This window comes from Nycticebus coucang, chromosome 16 (assembly GCF_027406575.1).
Source record: "Nycticebus coucang isolate mNycCou1 chromosome 16, mNycCou1.pri, whole genome shotgun sequence".
Classification (NCBI taxonomy): domain Eukaryota; kingdom Metazoa; phylum Chordata; class Mammalia; order Primates; family Lorisidae; genus Nycticebus; species Nycticebus coucang.
Window position 1 is genome coordinate 90,509,555 of NC_069795.1, and position 17,197 is coordinate 90,526,751.

General features: G+C 39.9%; 1 protein-coding gene and 1 non-coding gene across 7 annotated transcripts in view; both read right to left on the bottom strand.

Moving 5' to 3' along the window:
• Positions 1–17,197, bottom strand: part of KLHL24 (kelch like family member 24) — a 52,310-nt gene that overhangs the window by 20,660 nt on the left and 14,453 nt on the right. For all 6 annotated transcript variants that reach the window (XM_053565281.1, XM_053565276.1, XM_053565275.1 and 3 more), the window contains one exon: positions 15,753–16,733. In XM_053565281.1, the coding sequence (XP_053421256.1) occupies positions 15,753–16,672 (920 nt within the window). In that variant the 5' untranslated portion in view covers positions 16,673–16,733. The remainder of the gene's footprint in view (positions 1–15,752; positions 16,734–17,197) is intronic.
• LOC128568295 (small Cajal body-specific RNA 11) lies at positions 1,423–1,561 on the bottom strand. The gene has a single exon (XR_008375102.1). It is a non-coding gene; the product is annotated as a small Cajal body-specific RNA 11 (non-coding RNA).

Sequence of the window (17,197 nt, forward strand, 5' to 3'; positions counted from 1 at the left end):
TTCCCCTGAGTAGAGTGCTATGGCATCACAGCTCACAGCAACCTCCAACTCCTGGGCTCAAGCGTTCTCCTGTCTCTGCCTCCCAAGTAGCTAGGACTACAGGTGCCCACCTCAACGCCCGGCTGTTTTTTGGTTGCAGCTGTCATTGTTGTTTGGCAGGCCCAGGCTGCATTCGAACCCGCCAGCTCAGGTGTATGTGGCTGGTGCCTTAGCTGCTTGAGCCACAGGCACTGCCAACGCCCGGCTATTTCTGTGTTACATTGTTGTTTAGCTGGCCAGGGATGGGGTCGAACCGCCAGCCTGGGTGTTGTGGCCAACACAGTAACTACTGTGCCACTGGCAGCGAGCCAGGGAAAAACAACTTTTAAAACCATGAAGAGGGGTGGGTACAATGGCTCACACCTGTAATCTTAGCACTCTGGGATGCCCAGGGGGGTGGACTGTCTTGAGCTCACAGGTTGAAGACTAGCCTAAGCAAGAGCAAGACCCCGTCCCTAAAATAGCCAGGCATTGTGGCAGGTGCCTATACTCTCAGCTACTTGGGAGGTTGAGGCAAGAGAGCCTAAGAGTTGGAGGTTGCTGTGAGCTCTGATGTCACAGCACCCTACTGAGGATGACAAAGTGAGATGTCTCCAACAAACAAACAAACAAACAAACAAAACCCATGAAGAGAATCTTTATGTTAATTACTGGCTTCTCTTGTTTTATAGTTTTAAATTTCAGATAGAGACAGAAAAAAAACAAAGGCCTATCCAAGATTTTTTGTTCATAAGGCTCAACAGATAGTTTTGGAATTTTAAAATTCTTTGGCTTTTTTCCCCTTTCAAATATAATCTAAATGAAAAAGTCTTGTAATTTTTTATGGTTGCTACATGTTAAGTCTCATAAAGAAAAATGCCAACAATCTCTCTTCTCTTACTTAAACATAGAGAGGGAGAAAAGACCCAATCACTATACTCATTTATAGTTTTAGTCAGTGTAATGTTACACAATTATACTAGGAAAAAAAACATAAGCAATACTGGTGTGTCTTCCTTAACAGATCTATTCTATCCATAGCTGTACTTACTCAGAGCTATGTCAACTAACTGAATCATTCACCTATTCTATGCCAGACATACTTTTTTTTTTTTTTGAGACACAGTCTCACTGTGTTGTCCTTGGTAGAGTCCCGTGGCATCACAGCTCACAGCAACCTCAAACTCTTGGAATCCAGTGATTCTCCTGCTTCAGCCTCTCATGTAGCTGAGACTATACAGGCGCCTGCCACAATGCCTGGCTACTTTTTGTTGCAGTTGTCATTGTTGTTTAGCTGGCCGGGGCTGGTTCGAAATTGCCATCCTCCATGTATGTGGCTGGCACCGTAACCACTGTGATACGGGTGCCAAGCCCTTTTCTTTTATTTTTTTCCTTACTTCTTAAATTGTCCTCTTATGCCTTTAAGAGCCAGCCCTATTCTTAGGACAGCTCTCCTAAACTGAGAGGGAGATCGCTGTGTGTCCTGCCAGACTACCCTGTTTGAACTAAGTACAAGGAGCAGAATGAGCATAGGCCAGGACAAGTAAAATGAAAATATGAAAGAGAGCATAGCACCATATACTTTAACAGTATAATTACTAACTCCTCATTCTCTCCATAGAAATATCCATTCCTAAAACCACACTTAAAATCTAAGACAAATCCATGTGATATTCCTCAAAGTATTACATATTGATCAATCAAAATAAAATGCTAAATATTGTCACTAGGGTTGAATCACTTCTAATTGTTATATTATAAAATCCAGAGTAATTATTTTATGTTTTAGCATTTTGTTTTATACTTTCCCTATAGCATTTTACTTGTTTTATACTTTCCCTCTGCTCAAATTGCTTGCCTTTTTCAGGACTTCTTAGACCCAATTAACATAAATTATCTGTTTTTGTACCTTGGAACAGGAAGAGAAAACTGTATGAAAAGCTAGTTGCTAAAACATTTACACCACTAAGTAAAGGATAACTTCAGTGTCTACTGGCACTTGTATTGACCTGAAAAGGTAAACAAGTTAGTAGATTTGTCTGTGTTGAGGTCCTATTTGCAACTGAATGGCTTTTAACTTAATTACATACAAGTCTGGTGTTCTCATTAGAGACTGTTAACCCAATAAAAGGGTTATTTCTTGAGCTTAGAAAAATACTTCCTTCAGACAGAGCACTAACTGCCTTAAGTAAATAGGTTAGTTACCCCGGCTGATATGGCAAGAAGAATACAAGGCAGGCAAGATGGCAGTATGGCATGAATAAAAGTCTGGATACCCAAGTATCTATTTTAAGAGTGGATATCACTCTATTTCAGTAATTATTTAACGTAAAATTCTGATTTTCTGCTAAGATAAGACAACAAGTATTTGTTGCTTTAGTATTAAATCTTATCTCTTATTCTTGGAAAGCAAGATGACCAAATTATCCTTTTTACAATGGTAACACATTTTTAAAAATCATTATCTTCTTTTTTCATAAAAGATCAAATTTAAAAAAAAATCACATTATTTGGCTCAGTGCCAGTAGCTCAGCGGCAGGAGCTGGCGGGTTCGAATCCAGCCTGGGCCTGCCAAACAACAATTGACAACTACAACAACAACAACAACAACAACATCATAGCCGGGTGTTGTGGCAGTCACCTGTAGTCCCAGCTACTTGGGAGGCTGAGGCAAGAGAATTGCTTAAGACCAAGAGTTGGGGGTTGCTGTGAGCTGTGAAGTCACAGCACTCTACCGAAGGTAACATACTGAGACTGTTTCAGAAAAAAAACACATTCCTTGATTTATGTAAAAGGTTAATTATAAATTCACAAGATACTTTAAACCAGGGGCCTCCAACCTTTTATCTGCCACAAAGCAGAAGAGTTTAAAAGTTGCCTTGGGCCCCACAGTAAATACGCAAAAACTAATGAAAGCTGATGAGGATAAAAAAAAGGTCCATGCATACTTTTCTTGATATCTAACACAACAGATATGCAAAATAGTACTCAAATAATCTGCATGTAAACCTACAAAACAGGCAATAATTACCAGATTCACCCAGAAATCATAAAAGGTAAAATACAGCAACTGCTGGCTAACAGACATGCTTATAATTTATGCCAAATATGCCAGAGATATGTGAAGTGCCAAACTAACCTTCATCAACAAAGAAGGTTGGAAAGTGATCCAGGCTAATAAGAATAACTTAATAAGGCTGGGCATGAAGGCTCAAGCCTATAACCCTAGCACTCTGGGAGGCTAAGGTGGGAAGATCCCTAGAGCTCAGGAGTTCAAAACCACTCTAGCAAGAGCTAGACCCTGCCTTTACTAAAAATAGAAAAATCTGCTGAGTGTTATGTTGGGTACTTGTAGTCCCAGCTACGTGGGAGGCTGAGACAGGAAGATTCCTTGAACCCAGGATGTTGAGGTTGCTGTGAGCCACGATAACACCATTGGTACTCTAGCCTGGGCAACACAGTTAAGACTCTGTCTCAAAAAAAAAAAAAAAGGAATAACTGAATATATATATATTTTAAAAACATACATACACAACAGAAAAGGATGTGTGTTGTTTTTCTTTTTTTTTTAATTTATTTAATTTTTTACCCGTGATGGTCCACAGAAAAGGAGAGGCGGCCAGTCCAAGGACAAGGAAAAGACTTTAAGAGAGGGGAAAAGGAGAATGGAGACTGACGAGGTGTTAGCTCAGAAGTGTGTTTCTATGTAATGAGAAGTTGGAAAGGAGGAGAAGGGAAAGAGGTTAAGGATATTACCTATTCACCATTCTAAAACTCAAAAATATCTGAAAACCAAACCATCAAACCAAAATACTGGGCTAAAATAGACATAGGAAACTTTAAGCCTAAAAGAGACAGAACGGTTTTCTAGTCTGTAAGGTAAGACAGTTTCCAAATTCAATGTATTAATTTATCCAAAGAAGTATTCATCAGAAAGAGAGATATGTTAGCCCTAGAAGTAATAAGTAAATGAATTAAAGAGTAGATAATCATAGAGTAAAACATATGCTTTCTCCATTCAAGTCCTTATTGTCTTAGGACAAAGAGAATCATAGCTCAGCTAACTGGAACATTTGTATTTCTTTGGCAAGAATATTTTTATGGTGAGGGAGACTTCCCCAAGCTATACTAGCTGAGAGGACTCCAGTTCTAAAGGTCTGCTAACTATTTTTGTTTGGATTCCATGCTTGCCAAACAATCTTTAACACTTTGGCTTCCTGGGCAGTATGAGAATATGCTGGGCAGACTGACTTAAAATATCTAGTCTGCTTCCATTTCTCACTGCAAATGAATATATGTAGATGAGAAGATACATGAATTAACCATCTCTCACAGTTAATGTTAAATCTGCCCCTAATTGTCTGATCTATTCTTACTGTTGAATCATGGAGAATTCAACAATATCAATAACCCCTTAAGACACTTACACCAGCCATTAAACCTTAGAGCCTTCAACTTGGTGAGGACACAGATCAGCCTGTGTGGTGAGGCTTTTTGCCTCAAACTGCAAAATGTAGGATGGCTTCTAGAAGGACATGGCTGTACTAATCAAAGACTCAAAATGCTTACTTTTCTTTTTTTTTTTTCTTGAGACAGTCTCAACTGTGTCACCCCCAATAGAGTGCCACGGTGCCATAGCTCACAGCAGCCTCAGACTCTTGGGCTCAAGTGATTCTCTTGTCTCAGCCTCCAGAGTAGTTGTGACCACAGGTGCTTGCCACAACACCTGGTTATTTTCATAGACAGGTTCTCGCTCTAACTCAGGCTGCTCTTGAACTCATCAGCTCAGGTGATCTGCCCACCTCGCTGAGCCTCTCAAAATGGTTACTTTTCAAAATCAGTAATTATCTAAGAATTTATCATCAGGAACTAATTTAGAGACATGTTAAATATTTAGCCACAAAGATGCTCATCTTACCTAATGGTAAAAAATCAGTCAGGAGGGCGGCGCCTGTGGCTCAGTCGGGAAGGCACCGGCCCCATATACCGAGGGTGACGGGTTCAAACCCGGCCCTGGCCAAACTGCAACCAAAAAATAGCCGGGCATTGTGGCGGGTGCCTGTAGTCCCAGCTACTCGGGAGGCTGAGGCAAGAGAATCGCTTAAGCCCAGGAGTTGGAGGTTGCTGTGAGCTGTGTGAGGCCACAGCACTCTACCGAGGGCCATAAAGTGAGACTCTGTCTCTACAAAACAAAACAAAAACAAAAACAAAAACAAATCAGTCAGAAACAAATGTGGGAAGGGGTGGTTATGGTATACTGTCATAGATTTCATGTCATAGAAATACATTTTCCACATATTTAGTGATAAAGACAGACTATGAAATGGGTAACAACCCTGTAAATGAAATTAAATTCCTAGACGAAGAGAAGAATAAGGCCAAATATTTAGTGTTACCTCTTGAGAGATGAGAATCTGAGTTGTATTTTTTGCTTATCTCATTGTCTAAATTTTCTCCAATTAACATACCAACTTCTCCAACCCCACACTTGGCCACTACTGGATGGATGTCTGGTCAACCCAGCAGGAGATAAGAGTTTTAATCATCACATTTCTACTACATGATCCTGCTCCCACAGACATAGGTAGCTGTCCAAAGAAGGCTCTCTCTCCCCAGGAGAAGGAGAGATTCAGTTTCTCCATGTGACTGAGCTTGTAATATATAAGCCCACAAACCATGAATTGGCCATATTCCTGACTAATACGAGAGAATGATGCAGATGTGCCCGGAAAAGCAGAGGTGACAGGTGGAGAGAAGGCACGACTTGATTTCTGATGCATTTTCAGTAGCCTTTTCTGGTCTTCTTTGATCTATTCAATTTTGTTCTTCGGTTCTATAAGACTGACCCCTGTATGCTCTTAATACATTTCTCTTTTAAGCTTGAGCTGGTGAGCTGGCTTCAATTTGCAATCAGAATTTGGGTATATTAGAGTTTAATGGATTGCAGAACAAACTACAAATGGCTTTTGAAACTAAGGAAAATTACGAGATACTATTTTTACTTTCCAGAGTAACAAAGATTCACAAAAACTAATGTAAACAAACTATTGGCAAAGAAGTACAGAAATAATCACTTTCATGTTTTTGGCTAAAGTATAAACTGGAAGGCAATTTTTATAATACCTATAAAAATTGAAAACGTACATAACCTATGACAGAGCAATTCCACTTCTAGTAATTCATGCTATAAATTAACTGTATGTATGTAAAGACATATGTATAAGAATATTTCACAGAGTCTTGCTCTGTCACACAGGCTAGAGTACTGTGGTATGATCATAGCTCACTGCAACCTTGAACTCCTGGGCTCAAGTGATCCTCCTGCCTCAGCCTCCTGAGTAGCTTGTAGGACTACAGGTATATGCTACCACATCTGGCTGAATTTTTAATTTTTTGTAGAGATGGGGGGGTTTCACCATTTTGCCCACACTGGTCTAGAACTCCTGGCCTAAAGCAATCCTCCCACTTCAGCCTGCCCAAATTACTGGAAATACAGACATGAGCCACCAGGTCTGGCCCCCAAGATACTTTTAAGTGGTAAAAGCAGAACTGAGTGTAGTACCCAACCACCTGTATTAAAAAAGTGGGGAAGTAAGCACATACACACAAATACATACACGCAAAGAAGCTCACAAGTTTGAGACCAGCCTGAGCCAGAGCGAGACCTCATCTCTAAAAACAGCTGGGCGTAGTAATGGGTGCCTGCAGTCCCAGCTACCTGGGTGGCAGAGACAAGAGGATCACTTGAGCTCAGGAGTTGGAAGTTGCTGTCAGCTGTGACACCATCGCACTCTACAAGGGGTAACAAAATGAGATTCTGTCTCAAAAAAAAAAAAGTACAAAAAAACTGGTAATAGAGGTTTCCTTTGGGGAGGAGAACGAAGGTAAAGGGAGACTCACAATGAATATTTTTTATATAAAAATGTTTGAGTTCAACATAACAATGAACTAACATTTATAAAAATGGGAAGCTAGGCATCCTATAAATACAGTAGAATATCTTTTTGTTTTGTTTTTTTTTTGAGACAGTCACCCTGAGTAGAGTGTAGTGTCATCATCATAGCTCATGGCAACCTCAAACTCTTTGGGCTCAAGTGATCCTCCTGAGGCCTTGGCCTCCTGAGTCACTGGAACTACAGGCATGCACCAGCACACCCAGCTAGTTTTTTCTATTTTCAGTAGAGACAAGGGTCTCACTCTTGCTCAAGCTGGTCTCGAACTCCTGAGCTCAAGCAATCCACCTGCCTTGGCCTTCCAGAGTGCTAGGATTACAGGTGTGAGCTACTGTACCCAGCCTTAGAATATCATTCTGAAGTGAGATTAGGATAGGAATTCAGAACACAACCTTTACTGCTCTTGCCCTACTAACTAGATTCATGACCAAGAACACTTCACTTAACTCTACCTCAGTTTTATTGTCTATAATAAAATAAGAAATGAAGGGACTTATTTTTTTTTTTGGCCGGGGCTGGGTTTGAACCTGCCACCTCCGGCATATGGGACCGGTGCCCTACTCCTTGAGCCACAGGCGCCGCCCAAAGGGACTTATTTAATAATCACAAAACACTATTTCTTTCTTTTTTTTTTTTTTAGAGACAGAGTCTCACTTTATCGCCCTCACTAGAGTGCTATGGCATCACACAGCTCACAGCAACCTCCAGCTTCTGGGCTTAGGCAATTCTCTCGCCTCAGCCTCCCAAGTAGCTGGGACTACAGGCGCCCGCCACAACACCCAGCTATTTTATGTTGCAGTTTGGCTGAGGCTGGGTTTGAACCCACCATCCTCGGTATATGGGGCCGGCGCCCTACTCACTGAGCCACAGGCGCCGCCCACAAAACACTATTTCTTAAAAAATATATACATTTATAACTCCCTCAGTCTTCTAATTGGTTTCCATCAGGAAATGGAACTTTGTTCTCATTACAGCAATTAGATTCCTAGATGCATATATACAGTAGAAAATATCAGAAAAGTATTTAATTGACTGATTCCAACCTCAAAATGACGAGTTTATTAAGTCCTATCAAAATGACGAGCTTATTAAGTCTTAGCTATCAAAATGATGAGCTTATTAAGTCCTAGCTATCTCTACTGTTCATATATATCTCTACTGCAGATATATATGAACAATTTGCTTTGTATAGTAATATACTGGAAGACATTTGTCCAGTTTAATGCCATTTGTGTTTCCACTTGGGAGCCTCATTTTACAGAAAGTCCACTCCTACCAAAAAGGAAAATTAGAATCTACCAGGGGGAATGACTCTTTCCAGACAATTTGGATCAGGTCACAGTGCAAACCCAGCAATATCAGAATCAAACTACCAGCTAAAAAAAACTGTTCTTCAGGTTCCTATGGGAATATGGAAATCAGTATTTGGGGTTAAGCAGGGGCAGGAAATTAGGTATAGTAGAGTTGAGTGAGAATCAGATTGCTATGTAGGGAAAGCCCTTGAAGAAATCGGTCTGGGCTAGTATTTTATGAGGAGAACCCCCCCAACCCCCGGGCAATTGAAGCAGCTTCAAAAATACACTACTGGGACCTGATCAAACTAAAAAGCTTCTGCACAGCCAAGAACACAGTTAAGTAAAGCAAGCAAACAGCCCTCAGAATGGGAGAAGATATTTGCAGGTTATGTCTCTGACAAAGGTTTAATAACCAGAATTCACAGAGAACTCAAACGTATAAGCAAGAAAAGAACAAGTGATCCCATCGCAGGCTGGGCAAGAGACTTGAAGAGAAACTTCTCTGAAGAAGACAGGAGCAGGCCTACAGACATATGAAAAAATGCTCATCACAATTAATTATCAGAGAAATGCAAATCAAAACTACTCTGAGATATCATCTAACTCCAGTAAGATTAGCCCATATCACAAAATCCCAAGACCAGAGATGTTGGCGTGGATGTGGAGAAAAGGGAACACTTCTACACTGCTGGTGGGAATGCAAATTAATACATTCCTTTTGGAAAGATGTTCAGAGAACACTTAAGAGATCTAAAAATAGACCTGCCATTCAATCCTATAATTCCTTTACTAGGTATATACCCAGAAGACCAAAAATCACATTATAACAAAGATATTTGTACTAGAATTTTTATTGCAGCCCAATTCATAATTGCTAAGTCATGGAAAAAGCCCAAGTGCCTATCGATCCACGAATGGATTAATAAATTGTGGTATATGTACACCATGGAATATTATGCAGCCTTAAAGAAAGATGGAGACTTTACCTCTTCCATGTTTACATGGATGGAGCTGGAACATATTCTTCTTAGTAAAGTATCTCAAGAATGGAAGAAAAAGTATCCAATGTACTCGGCCCTACTATGAAACTAATTTATGGCTTTCATATGAAAGCTATAATCCAGTTATAACCTAAGAATATGGGGAAGGGGGAGAGAGAGGAGAGCGAGGGGGGAGGATGGGTGAAGGGAGGGTGATTGGTGATGACACCTGTGGTGCATCTTACAAGGGTACATGTGAAACTTAGTAAATGCAGACTATAAATGTCTTAACACAATAACTAAGAAAATGCCAGGAAGGCTATGTTAACCCGTGTGATGAAAATGTGTCAAACGGTCTATAAAACCAGTATATGGTGCCCCATGATCGCATTAATGTACACAACTATGATTTAATTTAAAAAAAAAAAAGAATCAGATTGTTAAACAATGGTCACAAATATGAAACTTCAGAATCAGGGACAGTAGAGTAAATACCACAATTAAGATTCCTGAAATGTGGGTGGCACCTGTGGCTCAAAGGGGTGGGCTGCCGGCCCCATGTGCTGGAGGTGGCGGGTTCAAACTCAGCCCCGGCCAAAAGAAAAAAAAGATTCCTGAAATGAGACAAGGTTGGGGCAGAGAGGCCCATCATGGCAGAGAAGTTATTTTTCTCCAGATGGACAGTTTGAAGCACAGCACTTAGCATATAGGGGGATGGCACATGGAGGCAACTCAAGTATTAGACAAAACTTAGCCCTTGTTAAGTTGGTTACCATGAACTCTATGGAGTTAAAAAATACTCCTGGGTCCAAACATGTATGTGTTTATATCAACTCCCCCCCCACCAAAGGTTTTCTATACTAGTATTAAACTTTGAACTTACTTGTTTCCAAATGTTGAGGATTCAGGGACAAAGGATGAGAGTCAGAGAGAAAATTAGGGTGCTAAGGGCACTGAATAAAAACAGAGTAGTGCATCTTATATAGTATTATTTTTGTGGAACTTTAAATTAATTAATTAATTTTTGAGATAGAATCTCACTCTGTCACCCTTGGTAGAGTGCCATGGTGTCATAAGAGCTCACAGCAACCTCAAATTCCTGGGTTCAAGTGATCCCCTTATCTCAGGATCCCGAGTAGCTGGCACTACAGGTGCCTGACACAATGCTTGATACATATATGTATTTTTTTTTTTTTTAGTAGAGAAGGGGTCGCGCTCTTGCTCAGGCTGGTCTGAGAACTCCTGAGCTCAAGCGATCCACCTGCCTCAGCCTTCCATAGTGTTAGGATTCAGGCATGAGCCACCACAACCCAGCCCACACTACTTTTTTTTTTCTTAGAGACAAGAGTCTCACTTTATTGCCCTTGGTAGAGTGCCATGGCGTCACAGCTCACAGCAACGTCAAACTCTGGACTTAGGTAATTCTCTTGCCTCAGCCTCCCAAGTAGCTGGGACTACAGGCGCCTGTCACAACACCCAGCTATTGTTTCGTTGCAGTTTGGCCGGGGCCGGGCTCCAACCCACCACCCTTGGTATATGGGGCCAGTATCCTACCCACTGAGCCACAGGTGCCACCCACACAGTTTGTTTTTAATATAACACCCTTCGGGGTTTTTCTGTCATCTAAGAGACATGTGGGTATGCAAGTAGGCTATCCAGTACGGGCTGAGCTCTGGAGCCTACTTGCCATAGGATAAATACTAGAGAAATACTGGCTCATGTGGGGAGTATAATTTAACTGTACAGTGTAAAGATTAGATAGACTGTCATCAACCTAATCCTAAGTTTATCTATCACTAACACTAGGACAAGGAGGTGTGTCACCTGATACATGCCATGTATAATGTACATGTTATATAATGAATTATAGTTATAATTATTTAACTTATATCCATTATGGCAAAGCTTGAAGAGCCAATTTCCAGTTTCCAGGAAACAGCTCAATGACATCATAAAGAAACAACCAGACTAATCTAAAAGGTGGGATATTTTTCTGGACAACTTTCCCAGCAACAAGTCAGAATTGTGAAAAAGAAACTGTTTTGAAATAAAAGAGATTTCATGGAAATAACCAGATGTAATAAGTCCTGGATTGGATTCAGGACTTTAAAGGACAGTCTGGAATACTGGGGAAATTTGAATATGGATTAGATATTAAATATGAATTATGAATTTTAAACGATGTTATTTACCTGTTATTTTTAAGAGATGCACAATTAAGTAAAAGAGGTAAAAATTGTAAATGAAATATATAAATAAAATTAAAGAAATAATAAAAGAAAAAAGCCTAGGCTAGAGACACAGGTTTGGTAATTAAAACCATGAGAATCACCTAGGAAAGTATACGAAGCAAGACAAAGACATGGGAACCAGACAGAGAAGCAACATTTCAAAGACCAACTATGGGAGTAAGAACCATCAAACTGAAAAAGGGCAGCTGGAGAAATAGGTGGACCACGGAAAGAATGATATTCCACAAGCCAATGGAAGAGAAGGTTTCAAGATGGACAAAGCAATTAATTATGTCAAATCCTAAGCTCAAGCTGGATAAAGACTGAAAAGAGGCTAGCAAATAAATTAGAGAAGGTCAGTGATGACTTGATAGAGAGGCGGTTCAGTAGTCATTCAGCAGAAGTCAGAGGAATGAACTGGTGTTGAAGAAGTAGAGGCATCCCTCCTCTTTCAAAGAAAGAAGCTGGAGTTTCTCAGAAAGTTGAGAACCTATACAAACAATACACACTGTTTAGATAATTAAATTCCTAGTGATTAGTGCCAACATGCAGTAACACTTAAGTGAAAGACAGAATGTAAGGGAGAGATAGTAATGGTGGAGTTGTTAAAGACAAAGGATTCCTCTTTACATTCCTCATGTGATGCCCATATTAAAAAAAATTTGCTATTATAACAGTCTGCAAATAGAGTTTGCCTTTTTTTCTATTTGTCTCCTAAAGAAAAATGACGTTGCAATCATTTGTATATGTTATGTGTTCCACTGTATGAAATGGATTGGTTTTCCAAAATACATTTTTGGAGATCAAGTAGTTAAGTAAACTAGGAAAAATGTCTTTTTTTTTAAATTTTGAGACAGACTCTCACTATGTCGCCTTCCGTAGAGTGCTGTAGTGTCACAGCTCACAGCAACCTCAAGCTCTTGGGCTTAAGCGATTCTCTTGCCTCAGCCTCCCAAGTAGCTGGGACTACAGGTATCCACCACAATGCCCGGCTATTTTTTGTTGCAGTTGTCATTGTTGTCTAGTTGGCCCAGGCTGGCCTCAAACCTGCCAGCCTCGGTATATGTGGCTGGCACAATAATCACCATGCTACAGGAACCCAGCCTGAAAAGTATCTTTTTAAAGAAGTGACAGAACCTTTAGGTTGTAATCTGCATTCAGATCATGTCTTTATAAACATATTAATAATAAATTACTTTAATTTTATAACATATAACCTTAACTTAATCCTACGTGTATTAGGTATGCTAGATGTGTATTATTAGTCCCAACTGACTAATAATGTCCCAACAAGGGCATTCTGATTGGAAACATGAATGATGTTCCCTCTGGAGGAATACTATGTGTCCAGAAGAGTTCTAGAAGAGCTACTACTCACATACCCCTGAAGCTATTTGGCTTTCTTAATTAATAAATTCAGGAACCCTGGTCTTTCCACATTCTTAAGTCAACCCAAATGTCTTAATGGTCTTTTAAAAAAATCATCAGTATATTCATAAAATAACTTTGAAGAAAAAATGTATTCTCATACTAATACAAAGAAATATATTTTTTCAATATTGATAATAATTATACAATATATTTAATTTATGAAAAGTTCGGACTTTTAAGTGCTAGAATTTTCTTAAATTGAGTCAGGCCTACATTATACTATATACAGTAGAACCTCCATAGTTGACCACCTTCCTACAACTGACCACCTCCTTAAGTTGACCAAATTTTCATAAAACAGACATGTACCACACGTATGTATCAGTATACAGTAGGCCTAGTTTCTTATGCTGACCACCTCTGTATGTTGACTAGTTATAGTCCCTTGGGTAGTCAATTCACAGAGGTTCTACTATAATAATTATAAAGCAGGCTCAGCACCTATAGCTCAGCGGCAAGGGCACTGGCCACATACACCAGGGCTGGCAGGTTGAAACCTAGCCCAGGCCTGTTAAACAATAATGACAACTACGACAACAACAACAGCAACAAATAGCCGGGCATTGTGGCAGGTGCCTGTAGACTCAGTTACTTGGGAGGCTAAGGCAAGACAATCACTTAAGCCCAAGAGTTTGAGGTTGCTGTAAGCTGTGACACCATGGCATTCTACTGAGGGTGACAGAGTGAGACTCTGTCTCCAAAATAAATAAATAAATAAATAAAAATAAAATTAAAAAGCACTTTCAATGCACCAAGTATTATTCTTGGTACTTAAGAATTATTGCATTTGGGGTGGTGCGTGTGGCTCAAAAGAGTAGGATGCCGGCCCCATATGCAGGAGGTGGCGGGTTCAAACCCAGCCCTGGCCAAAACTGCAAAAAAAAAAAACAAGAATTATTGCATTTGTTAGTTTCAGTGCAAAATCTATACTATAAACACTATCATCACTCTCATTTTGCATAAGCAGAAACAGATAACAGATTAAATCCTGCTATATCCATACCAGTGTAGATTTAAAAAACAAGGTATCTGAAGGCATCTGTAGCTCAGTTGGCAGGGTGCCAGCCACATACACGGGGGGTGGCAGGTTCAAACCCAGCCCTGGCCAAATATCCAGGCATTGTGGTGGGCACCTATAGTCCTAGCTACTTGGGAAGCTGAGGCAAGAGAATTGCTTAAGCCCAGGAGCTTGAGGCTGCTGTGAGCTGTGACTTCACAGCACTCTACACAGGTCGACATAGGGAGACTGTGTTTCCAACAAAACAAAACAAAACAAAAACAAGCTATCTGATAATATAATTATATTCAAAACATGATATTTGACTTGGGGCCTGTAGCTCAAGCAGTTAGGGCGCCAGGCACATATACCAGAGCTGGTGGGTTCGAATCCAACCCAGGCCTGCCAAACAACATTGACAACTACAAGCAAAAAATAGCCAGGCATTGTGGCTGGTGCCTGTAGTCCCAGCTACTTGGGAGACTGAGGCAAGAGAATTGCTTAAGTCCAAGCATTTGAGGTTGCTTTGAGCTGTGACGCCACAGTACTCTACCCAGGGCAACAGCTTGAGACTCTGTCTCAAAAAAAAAAAAAAAAAAAAAAAGATACTAAAAAATCAAAGCTAAAATGTGGTTTGTAACCTATGTTACAGTAAATTTGTAGAAAAATGGAGATGGTGTGGGAAAATAAAAATAGAAACTTTCCCACAGTGTGAACATACTCAATGCTACTAAAGTATATAATTAAAAGTGATTAAGACGGTAAATTTTATGTGATGTGCTTTTTACCACAGTAAGTGAAAAACCAATACCAATGTTAGCTTTGTTAGAAAAATAAAAAAGCTTCTTTGCTATATTATTTCTCACAATAGGTATTTCTTTTTTATCCACAATGAGATACGTTTAACAGTATTCTTTCCATTATTATGGCATGGATATCATTTTTCTATAGCTCATGGAATTAAAATCTATAGGTATTTTATAGAAATAACCTATTGTAAGAAGATGAAAAATATAGTATAATACTTAATTGTATTTACCCCGAAATATAAAACTTCCAAATTTTCTATAATAAAGATTAATTTTTATAATCAGAAAAAGATTAACGAATTGAGATTGACATTACATATAATAATTGTGGCAATAAAAAAAGATGTGAGGGCGGTGCCTGTGGCTCAAAGGAGTAGGGCACAGGCCCCATATACCGGAGGTGGCAGGTTCAATCCCAGCCCTGGCCAAAAAAACTGCAAAAAAAAAAGATTTGAGGCCTGGATTTTACATCTGGGAATTCCTTCAACATGTATCAGATTACTTATTCTACTTCAAAAGACGAGTCTGGGGCCATGTCTGTGGCTCAAAGGAGTAGGACCCCAGCCCCATATGCCAGAGGTGGCGGGTTCAAACCCAGCCCAAAACAGCAAAAGGAAAAAGACGAGTCTGTGAATATGCAAACTGTTTTTTTTTTTTTTATAAGTAGAGGTAGTTCATGAGAGCCTCGTGTAGTATTTAGCTACCCTGTATCCAAAGAACCCGAAAGTGGAATAGTTTGGGGCCCTACAAAGCTTAAGAGAAATTAGTAAAAATGTGTTGAGAAATGCACTGTTGCAAAGGTCCTTTCCAACACCCTAGCTATTCAGAACAGCCACTGATACCTCAAAAAAATGCTGTTGTTGAACCTGGTCTTCATTAGGAGAGATATTCTAATGATTTACATAATCCCAAATAATCTAACATTATATGAAGCCCTCTGTAGACTATACACATAAATGACTATACTGAGATTACATTCAGGAGGCCTTCTGGAAACCAAAACTTTTTGTTAACTGTATTTGAAAACAGACTTCTCACCTGCGTGGCCTAGTCCTTGGTGACATCATTTCATTCCCAAGTATGTGGTATCGCCTTGCTTCATGCAGTAACTGGTAACACTCAGGAGAATTCTGGATTAACTGGTCCACCTCAACTGTTTGAACAAAGTAGTTGGGATGCAACAGAGGGAGTCTCACATGTGTCAGGAGCTCATGTAACAGGGGTCTTCTCAGATCAACAGCACGATAGACCCAACGCATGACGGCTTCAAAAACCATCTCCTCTTTACCAATAACAAGTTCATCGCTGCAAATGTAATCAATAAGTTCATCTTTGTCAAGCTCAAGAAATTCTTCATGCTGGGACACATCCTCAAAAGTCTGTAATGCAAAAGTTTTGCATTTTGTGAAGAGTGTTTTGAGAGAATGGGTATCAGCAAAGCGCTGGATTCCTAAGCAATTACATGGATCAAGTTGCTCCTCCAAGAACTTGGCACATGCATCACGGAGAACACTGATCTGAAAGAGGCTTGAAGTTTCAAAGAGGTATTGTACATTCTCTGTAGTGATCTTCACCTTTCCAGTATAAACATACTGCAAAAAACATTCCATAGCTTCAGCTAAAATTCCATTGATCTCAACCAGCATTTCTCGGCTTTCCCTGTGATCATTACAAAACATAGCTCTGAAGTAGCTACTGCAGGCTGAGAGAACAGCTCTATGACAAGGAAATTCTTTTCCTTCCACACAAATGATGACATCTGTGAATAAGCGGCTATCTCGGAACTCATTAAATATCTGGAGTATGTTTTCAGCATGGGATGATCCTGAAGAGAAGTCAAAAAACTCATGACCTGTCAGAGATTTAGGGTCCATTTCAAAAACTTTACGCTTAGTTGCTGGGGAATCACGCACCCCGAGATCCTCTCTGTTTAGTCTGCGTCCCAATATTAGTACCATTGTTACATCAGTTGACTATAAAATTGTTGAGAAATGATTGTTAAGGATCTTCTTTATGTGGCTAAAAAGTAAAAAAAAAAAAAGAAAAAAAGAAAAACATTTCAATATGTAAAAAAATTCAGCATTCAAGTTACATAATTTCATTTTGATGTAAACACTACAACAGAATCACGCAATTAATGGTCCCTTTCAGTAATAAGAAACATCCCCAAACTCCCTCAGAAATGACTTTGAGGGCGGTGCCTGTGGCTCGGTGAGTAGGGTGCCGGCCCCATATACCAAGGGTGGTGGGTTCAAACCCAGCCCCGGCCAAACTGCAACAAAAAAATAGCCAGGCGTTGTGGCAGGTGCCTGTAGTCCCAGCTACTCTGGAGGCTGAGGTAAGAGAATCGTGTAAGCCCAAGAGGTGGAGGTTGCTGTGAGCCATGTGATGCCATGGCACTCTACTGAGGATGGTAAAGTGAGACTCTGTCTCTACAAAAAAAAAAAAAGAAAGAAAGAAATGACTTTGGATAAGGAACTAAC